Genomic DNA, 12,344 nt, shown 5'->3' on the forward strand with positions numbered 1-12,344 from the left:
TTGACTGCCGAAATTGTGCAGTAATACACATTGAACAGTGCGAATGGTGTAATGTGCAACACAAACCATAGTGTCCGCATTGCGATTCATCTGGCAGCTATAGCCGAAGCCATTTACGTCAAGACGCTTACAGCGCCGTAAATATTTTTTGTGTTTGGTTTTTTTTCCATGACATTTCCTCTGCGTTAATAATACGCTGTTCACATTTGACGTCCTTATGAGCACTGGTTGTCTTGATACAGCGTTTTGAAACTCAAGGGCCCACACAGTCGTGGCAAAGAAGGGGTGGGGGGTCGTCTTCCCCAATCCCCCCTGGCTCTCAGGAAAATGAAAAAATATTGTGCAATCAGGTGTGTTTATCTCAAGAATATAATTTAAATGTCGGTATTACGCAGGTTTTTAACGGGGTCGGAACTAAAACACTTTTTTACTTTTCTATGGCTTCCTGTGTTTGCCCCCTCCCCACTTCCAACCTACCTATCGCATGCGCACTTTTGTTGAAATTTGAACTTCAGTTTACGGACGCACTATATTATACTTTTGTAATTATGGGCGTCCCTATTACACTTACGAAGATAAAATTTCATTTGTAATTGTAATTAACGACATGCGGTTTATTTTAATGCGGATTTTTTTTTGCTTTTTAACGAATTTATAGTCATATAACGTACACATACATTCTAATGTCAACAAGAAACCGATGGCCAATTTGATCCCGTAAAATAAGAATAATCATTCCCTTAATCGCTGCGCTGCCTGTAGTGCAGACTCCATCGAGCTCTGTCAGTATAAGTTGAAGGCTTCGAAAGGACTGCTAGTTATTGTGTAGTGTGTACGCTGCTGCCAACCTTGTATCTAATGATAATAATGAAATGGCGTGTGCGAAACCAATTGCATAGGGATTATTGTGTTTTGTTGTCAGTTTGTTTCGATATGGTACAACCGTGGCACAACCAAGGACTCCAAGAACAGGCATTTTTGTTTTGTTTTAATGCTCAGTGAATGTCCCTCCCCATTTTTTTTCCAGTCGCCGAGATGAGCTCTGGTCAGACCTCACTACCTCAGCTCCCAAATATAAATCTGTTAATGCGAAAGATAAGTCCAAAGTCTAATAATGCAGAAGCAGTAGCACTTTTGGGTGTTGGTCATAGAATTTTCTTCATATGTGTTTGTCAAGTAGGCTTATTATGTGCAGCGATCTTAATTACTCTAGATGAAACAGTTAAGAATTTTGTTCGATTTCTGTCTTAATTTATGTATCTACCGTAATTGTATAATGCATCTCTGAAAAACTGCAGCTTAGCTAGCTTGATTGCTCATCGAGAATTTGAGATACACATTGTGAAACCGCGTTAGAAATTTAAAAGTGTTATTGTTTGCCTGTTCCTATCAGAAGCCTCACTCGAAAGATAATTGTGCGATAAGTATTATCTGTGCAAGTACGGAAGACAAAGTCGTACTGAAACTGTTAATTATGCATATTGCCGTATGTCTGCCGATCCTTTTTACAGTTGTAAAAGGAATACCACTCAGACGGAATGACAGACCGGTAATAGGTAAACAATTATAACTTGCCGTTAACAATACCCACGGATGCGGGTATGTGTCTGCCCAAGGAAACGCCATTTTTAATATTAATAATAATAATAATAATGATAATAATAGAAAAAATAATATAAATTTTAGCGTCATTGAACTTTTACAAGCAATTGATAAAGTTAATAAGTAAAAGACTGTATATATAAGTTTATACACTGGATAGGCTGTCTTAATATAATATATCGACAGGTATCTCCTCATTCACGCTTCATACTGCAATTTCCCATAGAATTGCATTCAAAAAATTCAGTAACAGACTAAAAAGGTAAACCAGCAAATCTGTTATACAATTTGCGTTTAAATAAATTTAAAGGTAAATTAGTTATTTCTAAAGGTAACTAATTATACTTTTTAAGCCTAAAACATTGTAACTATCTAATGATTTTGACAATCAATATAGTGGCACATCTATTTTATTGCTATTTCTGGTATTAGAACAATGGGTGTCTTCCTTTATGAGCTGGCTAGATAATTTATTTTTATGTAAATTAGAACATGATATATATACAGATTAACAACTGTAAGACAACCTTATATTACAAATAGTGACTTTGCATGTTCCCCCTTGTTTGAACCTGTAATAATCCTGACCACTCTTTTTGTAGCAGAGGAATATCATGGACATAGCTGCTGTTCTCCCAGAAAAGATTTCCATAAGGAATGATACTCTGAAAAAATGCAAAATATGCTGATCTAACATAATAATTTGGGACACAGCTCTTTAATTTCCTCAGCAAAGAAATTACTCTAGAAAGTCAAGCACTTAATTATTGAATGTGTGGTTCCCATGAGAGTTTACTGTCTATGTTTAAACCTAAAAATTTGATACTATCTGGGTTGTCTGTACATGGTAAATTACAAAGACTGAAAACATTTGTTGCATTTTACCTTCATTTAAACAAAAGCCATTAGCCCTAAACCAAATAGAGGCCTAAGATACTGTATATTTAAGATACTGTATATTCAGTTCATTGAAATCAGAACTACTGTTAAAAAAAAGTCGTGTCATCTTCATACAATATGAGTTGAGAGTTGATAACAGATGGTAAATCGCTGATCAGTAATACAAATAGCAAAGGGCCTAAAATTGAGCCTTGTAACACACTGTATCTAAGTGTGACTACACTAGACCTATCGTTACCTATACATACAGTTTGTTGCCGGTCATTAAGAAATGATTTAAACATTTTACTGCTAACACCTCTTATTCCATAATAAAACAGTTTCTCTATCAGTACCCCCTGATCAACACAATAAGAAGCCTTGCTAAGGTCACAAAAGGTAGCCTGAGCATATCCCCTTGCTTCAAATACCTCCAGCACAATGAGTATGTCCATGGCACCCACAGTTGACCTGCCTTTTCTAAAACCAAACTGCTCATTATATACTAGGTTATATTGTTGAAGACAGGAACAAAGCTGGGAATACATAATAGGAATACATAATAGATTCAATAATTTTAGAAAAAAATGGAGTAATGGATACAGGTCTATAACTAGAGGGACATGTTTTATCACCTTTCTTAAAAATAGGAACTACTCTAGACAATTTGTGAGGTAGGTCAATGGGTCAATAATACATTCAATTATTCTTTTTATAAAATTGCTGGACAAATCAAAAATATCAACACTCTCAGATAGTTTAACAGCTTTAACAACTCTAAGAACCTCTTCACACTAAGCAGATTCAGAAGGATGTAGGTTGTGGTAGGTACTGGGAGATGATGAAGCTTGCATGGGATAGAGTAGCATGGAGAGCTGCATCAAACCAGTCTCAGGACTGAAGACCACAACAAAACAACAAGAACCTCTTCGGGATTTACTTCCCTAAAATTAAAATTTTAAAATGGAATTTTTTCCCCAAAAAGCTTCATCAATTCTGTAGGGGATTAATTGGGTTTTACTATGTTTCTACAAATTTTTTCCACTGATTGAGTAAAAAAATTGTCAAAACTATCTGGGGATAAGTTGACAACCTCTTTTTTGCCATTGTTGGAAAGTGAATTGATTACTTTCCATGCTGTTTGACATTTATTTATAGATCTGTTAATTATACATAAATTGTACGATTTCTTTGCATTATTGACACTTGGTTTGTATTCTTTCTTAGCTTCACTGTACACCAATCTAGCATTTTCTGTCTTATACTATCTATACAAATCTAAATAAAACAGTACTTTATTTTTCATATACAGTAATTGAGGGGTGTACCACTCGCATTGGTTGTTAGATTTGCCTTTTTTATGTGAAAGGGGATTGACCTTGCACACTTCTTTTGGAATAAACTCCTCAAAAAGTGAACAAAAAACTGAAAAAAATTGTTAAACATAAGGTCAGCTGATCAACATTGATAACTGTCAATTAAACATTTCCAGTTAAAAGTGCGTAATGCATTCTTAAAAGTGCATAAATTTACTTCATTCAGAAGTCTAGAAACTACTGACTTAGTAACTTTTACCAGCAACAGTACTCTTATTAGGTAACTTAATATTACTTAAGTCACATATCACAGCATCATAATATGAAAACTGAAAAGTGACAACACCTGTGGTACAATATACCCCATCGACATTTGTAAAAATATTGTCAAGACATGGTGATCCTCTTGTCATTTTGGAATTTAAAAAATTAAAATTATATTGCTTTAATGGATTTTTAATGCATTCACACTTTGATTATCCTCAGTTACATCAAATGCAGAATTGACATCTTCCCCTATAGTGATGTTAAATTTTTCCCATTTTGACCTACACAAAAAATTAAATTAAATCATCAAGTTTGCCTAAAAAAACAGAAGGATCTCCAGTTGGGGATCTATAAAGTACAATTATTAGCAGTTTAGCATATTCCAAACAGAAACTTGAAACCTCAAAATCAAACTCATGACAAAGAAAATCGAGGTCCAATTTAAAACCATTACACCAAGAATGCTTTTTGATATACACTGCAGTACCTCCATTATTATGCTGTTCCCTACAAAAACTGCTAACTAATATATAATTGTTCAAATGGTAATTCTTCTTTCTTACACCAATGTTCACTTAAACACAAAATATCTAACAAATTAGCAAAGCTATTTACTAGTGTAAGTATGCCTACATCATATATTTCTCTTCGGTTTATTAATTATATCTTCAAAAATGGCAGGCTTATTAATTAAATCTCCACAACTAGCAGGGTTAAAATCTAGATTTAATTTCATACCATCATCTATACCTACTTGTGTCAGAGTAGGGCCCAGCCATTCCCTAAAAAACTATCACTTGTAAACATAATTGGGATTGGTTCACAACCATTTAAGTGTCTAAGCCTGTCTTTTACGATGTTTATAATTGTGCTACACAAACTAGTCTTACTGGGAGTGTTGAGATGTTGCCCATGCCTAGTGAAAAGGCTGCGATTACAATTAGCAACATTGACAATACTTAAATTTCTAAAATGTTTGCAGATACTCCCTAATTTTTCATTGTATGACATGGCAACCCGTTTTCATAATCAACTCAATTAGAGTATCAATAAGTAACATTCCCATTTTTTTTACAGGGATTTTATCTCAAGAACTATCGCCAACAGTTTCAGGAATATTTGGAAATCATTCTAGCTATATCGCAGCGTCGTATGTGAAGTATGTGGAGGGGGCTGGAGGTAGAGTAGTACCTATATGGTAAGTTGCTGTAAATTAGTTACTTAGCTGTTTTGTTGTCCACAGATCTACTTACACATAAAATTTTCAATAAATCTCTCTCTCTCTCTCTCTCTCTCTCTCTCTATGAGGTGACATCAGGACCATGGCAGTACACCTGCTGTACCAGTACATTGTTTATGTTTCCAAAGAGCCACTTTTATAGCTATTGCATCGGTTTTAATGAACCCTATTAACTTACTCACAGCAGTATATTGCACTGTTTGATTCTGTGGTATAAAATAATGTTATGAGTTTTTATTTGCATGTTTCTTACTGAACGTTACTCAATTCTGGTCCTTGTTTTCAGTTCAAAGATTTCATTGTTAGTGTCATGATTGCTAATATTGATCTTGATGTTAATGCTTTGGCAGATATACTGTACTCAGAAGGTGTATTTAGAAACCCTGGCTCTTTAAACTGATTTTTCCCAGTAACCCTAATGGGTAATTGGGTAATTAGCTACTATTCCTATGCCTCCTGAAGTTTGAAAATTTTGTGCGCATTGGATACATTAGACATCTAACAAATGATTTCCTAGCTAAGGACTGAGTATACATAGGAATAGTATTTAACTACAAGTCAATTGCTGCTACATGCCATAGCTGGGACTCCGAGCACAAAACATGCTAATGACATTCTCTTTGTTAGTACTTTTGTGTGCTCATTCCACTTCAACTGCAGTCACTATTAATTCCCAAAAGGCGTGTATTTGTTTTATTATGTGTGGAATTATTTGCAATTAATGTATTATTATCTGTATTTAATCAGCCATTCATGGTATTTACTTTCTGTATGTTGCATATTGACCATTTGTGAGCTTGCTTTCTCAATAAGGAAGTGTGAAAAGTTTTTGTCTTGCATTGAGAACAATCATGGTCCTGAAATGTTACCTTGAGGAAACTTATAAACTTGTAAAGTCCGGGGATTTTTACTTGCTTTCTTCATGTGGAGGTCTGGAAAGGTTTTGATTTACCTTGAGAACAATGGTCCCAAGATGCTACCTTGAGGACATTCTATGTTGATGTTTTTAGATCTGATAGATACTCCACAAAAATGTTTGATTCATTAGAAATCTGTGGTCTCTACCCTCTGTGTTTTATTTTACACATATGATTGGACCAGTAGTGTGTTGCTTCTCTTATTACTGATTATAGCTCATTTATTGGAATTTTATGTTCATCATTGTCAGTGACCTTGTCCATGTATGAAATATCTCCATGACACTACTATTATTGTCTAGTGCATGAAGTACCTTTATTTTGTAACAATAGGACTTTTGCCTAGTTTTATACTCAGGAATGTTGGTGAGCTGAAAACTCGTTTACTGCATTATTCTTCATGTTCACATATTTTCAGCCCTCTGCTACTGGAGGACTCTGAATTGCAGCATGTAAGCGTGCATGTACAATGTAACTATGCCAGAGCATGACAAATAGCACACTGTAATCAAGTTTCAAATTTGAATAGTTCATCCACACATGGAAAACCCTCCCCTTCAGCATGACAAACCATGCATAAGCACTTTTGACATCTGCAACAATCAACACCTTGGTTTCACTGTCATTGATCATTGTCCACTCAGTCTCAGCTTGGCTCCATCTGATTTTCATCTGTTTCCAAAACTTAAAGAACATCTTCAAGGACTTCACTTTGATAGCAATGAAGTGCTGCGAGCAGAGGTGACGCTTTGGCTTCATCAACAAAGTGAAACATTATACAGTGGTGGTACGGTATATTTAAACAGGTCTCTCGATGGAAGAAATCTGTTCATTGCCAGGTGATAAGTACAGAAGTGAAGAATAAAGATGTAGAATGTTAATAACATTTGATTTATTTGAAAAAGCTTTAAGAGTTTTTACATAAAAAAAATCAGACACACTACCTTTTCACATGCCCTCGTATTTTTTATCTTTTCTACTGTTTGTTTGACTTCATTCTCTGTGGTGGGTATCACATACATATTTCCTGCATATTTCCTTATTACAGAAGCTATATCTGTTTTAAGGAAGTTTTGTTATAATTTGAAATCACTCATTCAAGTTATTTTCTAGTTCCTGTGATCTGTGTATTGACTTATCCCTGCCCAGTAGCTGTAAGTCGTTATATTTTTCTGTGCATTTTCCATGTCTTCTCTTTGCAACCTTTTAGATTGCTTTGCTGTTATTTTCAGTCTTAGACATACATGTTAATTTCGTCATTTGATGAATTTTTACTGAGCAGTAGGCTACCATCCTATTATTATTTTTGTAAAAGTGGTAAAATTTTGACTAAAGTTATATACTGGACCCCTTCATCCCCCTCCCCCCTCCCCCCAATGTAGTCTTGGTTGTGGTAATAGACTGATTTGTAGCACAGCATGAAGTCGAGGTTAGCCTGGAAGATGATAGTTTGTTTGTGAGTGGCAAAGCCAGTGAATGTGAAAGCAGAAAATCTGGTTGTGTTAACAAAGTGACCCGAAATGAAGCCTAATGATGACATCCCTGTCACATTGTAAAGAATTCAAGAGCATTCCAGTACATAACTTTTGCCAGAATTGTTATAATTTTGGCTGATTTTGTCTTTCTCTTGTGGAAGCAAGGTATTCGGAGAGTCAGAGAGACAGCAGTAATTTACTTGTTTTTGTTAGACATTGATTGTAATGTGAGTAATTTTGGAAATATCTGTTAAAATTTAAGTTTATTTAGTGTAGAGAAGGAAGAGGATCTTGCATCTGTGTCATTTTCTGTAGGGAATGGAAGAGATGTGCAAACAGTGCTGATTGTAATGTACTTTTGTTTAAAATTTTTGTGCAGGGTGAACCAGACCGAGTCCTATTACAGAGAAGTAATTAGTAGAATCAATGGGTAAGTGGGCATAAATAAATACAAAACTAAATTGTTCTGTCGTGTTTGACCCATACTTGGTACGACATTTGTAATTGTGAATTAAAGTGGTTTTAGCCTCTTTAATTGTAATGCATCTGCATTCTGCTGCAGTAGAGTGTCATACAGAGACTTTGGGAATGACGAAAACCTGCAAAAGTAGAAAATAACAAAGCAGCATTGTTAGCGCTATTGGATGCATACACTGCAACTTATTCCACTGTCAATTTTCTGCCAGTTTCTCCTCTTAAATTATCCCTCATTTGTAGCTCATAGCATCAGCACCATCACAAAGATATAATTTCTGTGTTGAAAAAGTTTTCATAGCTTTATTGCCATTGTTTACTTATGATATTTATGGTGTTTTTGTTTTTCATTGTTTTCACAATTTTGCTGTTTCCTTGATAGTAGTTGATAGTGCATTACTCCTATAAATTTCCCCAGAAATATTTCATTTCTGTTTTCCAATAGCTCAAAAGTATCGTTGTAGTGTCTAATCATTTCTTAAGATATTTGCAATACTTTGTGTATTTTCTCTTCCAATGCAGGGGCCCTACAACATTTGGCTATTTACATTTGATTTTTTATCCTATAATTAATCCTTTTCTATTTTGTTACAATTTCTTCTGTTAATATTCAGGGGACTTCAGCTAGAAGTACGCGGTTGGCGACCGCGGTGACCCGAGCTGAGTCTGACATTGCTTCCACTTACTTGTGTCAGACTACTTCTTTCTCCTTCCCTGTCGGCCTCCCTTGGCCAACTCTTGCTTTTTTGTCCCCAACGGTATTAGGTTTCGAGGAACGTGGAATGTAAGGAGTCCCCAAGACAGGAGCTACAATCAGTGTGGTCAAGGAAATTCAGACGTACGAACTAGACCTAGTTGCACTGCAAGAAATCCGGTGGGACGATGCTGGGAGCATTGATGTTGAAAACTGTACAATTCTGTATGGAGCCTGTGAACGAGGTCATATGTTAGGCACTGGTTTCTGCAGTAAGACGTTGGCCACTAATGTTTCAGAATTCGTTCCAGTCAACCCAAGAATATCTGTTCTAACACTGGACGTAAAGCATATTAAGGCGACTTTTGTGAACTGTCATGCTCCCACGGAGGAGAGCGAATGTGAAGTGAAAGACGAGTTCTATGCACAGCTAGAGGCAGTGATGGATGCTATACCAAATGGACACCTGAGGATCCTCCTTGGTGATATGAATGCCAAGATTGGGAAAGAACAAATATTCCAAGACACAACAGGAAGACAGTCTACACAACCTAAGCAGTGACAATGGGGTTAGGTTCATCAGCTTCGCGACATCATTAGGGTTGTTCATCTCCAGCACAAACTTCCAGCGGAAAAACATACATAAAGGAACCTGGGTGTCACCAGATGGGAGAACTGTAAATCAAATAGACCATGTTGCCATTGATCTCAGAGCCAAGAGATGAGTGTTAGATGTTAAGACAGTGCAAGGTGCCGAAGGTGGGAGTGATCATTTCCTGGTCAGAGGCCATTTAAACATACAGTGTAAAGGAAGAACAGGGCCTAAGTTAAAAAGAGTGGAAAGGTACCATGTGGAGAAACTGAAAGATGAGGCAACCAAGACCGGATACCAGTTGCAACTTAGTAACCGCTTTGAAGCACTCAGTGAAATGGATGTGAATCAGGACCTTGAACTAATGTGGGGAAACATCCATAGCTCAGTTAGGAATACAGCAAAGGAAACACTCATGGGAAACCCAGTGGGCAAGAAGGTCTGGTTTGAAAAGGAATGTGCAGATGCCCTGGAAAGGAGAAAGGAAGCCAGGAACAAGTGGCTGAAGGGGAAAAATCTGGCACAGGCCAAAGCACAATTTGAGGAGGTCCGAAAGACTGCACAAGCAGTTCTGAGAAGAACAAAGAGGAAATACATAAGCAATATCATCATTGAAGCAGAAACAGACTTCAGAGGACAAAAGACTAGGGAAATGTTTCTGAAGGTGAAGTACCTCTGCAAAGGTCACCAGGCCAAGCAGAAATTTGTCAAAGATTCCCGTGATGAGATCCTGACGAATGATAGAGACATAGCTGAGAGATGGAAAGAGTACTTTCGACAGCTGCTAAATTGTGATGAACCCGAACTGCAGTTTGGTTTCCAGTACCCAATTACAGCCGATGCAGACTGTCCCCCACCTTCCCTGGATGAGATAAAAACCAGAATCAGACACCTTAAACAGAATAAGAGTCCAGGTGAAGATGGAGTACAGGCTGAAGTGATCCTGGCAGGAGGAGAGAAACTTGCAGAAAAAATACACCGACTGATACAGGCAATATGGGCCAAAGAAGAACTACCAGGGGAATGGAAAACAGCTCTGATTTGTCCAATACATAAGAAGGGCGACAAACTGAAATGTGACAACTATCGAGGAATCACTCTCCTTAACGTCTGCTATAAGATCCTGTCCAATTTCCTCATACATAGAATTCAACTAGTGGCAGAATCGGTGATTGGGGAGTACCAGGGAGGTTTCTGGCCAGGACGGTCAACAGTAGATCACATCTTCAGTCTCCGGCAGCTCACTGAGAAACTGGGTGAATATGGTCAAGATTTGCATATTTTGTTCGTTGATTTTAAGAAGGCCTATGATTGCATACATCGCAAGAGCCTGCTCAACTGTTTAAGGGAGTTTGGCATAACAGAGAAACTCATCAATCTGATAAAGATCTATCTGGACGAAACACGTGCAAAGGTGAAGATGGGAAATCGCGTAACTGATGAGTTTGAAATTGTGACAGGACTCAGGCAAGGAGATGGGTTGTCCCCTATCCTGTTCAACTTTGCCCTCAAGAAGATCGTATGCGAGACCTTCCAAGAGCACGAAGGGATTGAAATTGAAGGAAAGAGACTGGCATACTTAGCCTATGCAGACGACATCTGTTTACTCTCTAGGTCGGAAGAGGAGTTGGAGCAAATGACCAAAGCACTAAAGGAGGCTGCCAGCAAATTTGGGCTAAACATAAAACGAAGCCAAGACAGAGTACGTCGTTATGATGCGTGGTCATTGTCAGACTGCTGATCATCTACAATCACTGCAGGTTGGGGACCATTCCTACAAGAGAGTGCAAGAATTCAAATACTTAGGGGCACTTTTCACTGAGAACTCGTCATGTGAAGCAGAGATCAATGCCAGAGTACAAGCAGGAAACCGATCTTACCACAGCCTAGCAGAACTGCTTCAGTCCAAATATCTCTCAAGACAGTTCAAGATTCGACTGTACAAAACCCTGATCCAGCCTGTTGTTCTATATGGTTGTGAGACATGGAGTATCCGGAAACAGGACTTCCATAAGCTCCTTGTTTTTGAGAGAAAAGTGCTTCGGAAGATCTTCGGTCCGGTTCTGGATGCAGATACAGGGTAATGGAGGATCAGATACAACCAAGAGCTTGAGGAACTATACCAGCAGCCCAACATAGCAGGAACTGTCAAAGCCAAACGAATGCAGTGGGCCGGCCATGTGGCCCGAATGGAGGATCACAGATGGCCTCGGAAGCTCCTGGATTTCACACCTACAGGAAAGAGACCGCCAGGGAGACGCAAGAAGCGTTGGAGGGATGGACTCCATGAAGATTTAAACCAATAGATGTGAATGGATCGTGGATAGCAGCAATGGACAGAATACAGTGGAGGAGGAAACTTGTAGATGCATGCGGTCCACTGGGCCTGATCACGTAGTAGTAGTAGTAGTAGTAGTAGTAGTAGTATTTCTGTGCTGGGTACTTTGTTGTTTTCCAGAGTGAGAGCCATTGATAACACTTTGTACATCTTCATCAATTTCTGTATCTTTTACTTTTGACAATTTCTGTTTAAATTTCCTTCTGTAATCCGTAAGGTACGATTAATTTGCATTCAGCAGTTTTATTTCTGCATAGGATCTAGTATTTGTGATACCATATTTACACAAAAATGTAATAATGTTATTGGCTTAGTTATAATCATAGAAATTTAAACGAAATGCTGGGTGATTATAATCAAACTTTTGCTACTTAAGGCATCATAGATAGAAAGCTGTTTATCGTATGGGTACCCAAATGTGTAGGAATGATGCTCACACTGTGCACTGAGGGTATGTGTTGCTAGAAGTTGCTAGTACTGGTATGACAATGTAGGGTTGAAACACAAGTGTTGGTGTGCATTACAGTTGCAGACAATCTACATGTGTCTA

The 12,344-nt window shown here is 37.6% G+C and overlaps 1 protein-coding gene across 2 annotated transcripts in view; it reads left to right on the forward strand.

Annotated features, from left to right (window-relative positions):
• Positions 1-815: 815 nt before the first annotated feature.
• The window catches only part of LOC126475159 (gamma-glutamyl hydrolase-like), a 92,521-nt gene continuing 80,992 nt past the window's right edge, over positions 816-12,344 (forward strand). Inside the window, exons 1-3 of one of the 2 annotated variants that reach the window (XM_050102782.1) lie at positions 816-1,176; positions 5,142-5,262; positions 8,076-8,126. In XM_050102782.1, coding sequence (XP_049958739.1) covers positions 1,164-1,176; positions 5,142-5,262; positions 8,076-8,126 — 185 coding nt within the window. In that variant the 5' untranslated portion in view covers positions 816-1,163. Of the gene's footprint in view, positions 1,177-1,299; positions 1,557-5,141; positions 5,263-8,075; positions 8,127-12,344 lie in introns of those variants that run through there. The other variant, XM_050102781.1, reaches the window with a different exon arrangement.

The sequence above is a fragment of the Schistocerca serialis genome, chromosome 4 (assembly GCF_023864345.2).
Source record: "Schistocerca serialis cubense isolate TAMUIC-IGC-003099 chromosome 4, iqSchSeri2.2, whole genome shotgun sequence".
In the NCBI taxonomy this organism is placed as follows: Eukaryota; Metazoa; Arthropoda; class Insecta; order Orthoptera; family Acrididae; genus Schistocerca; species Schistocerca serialis.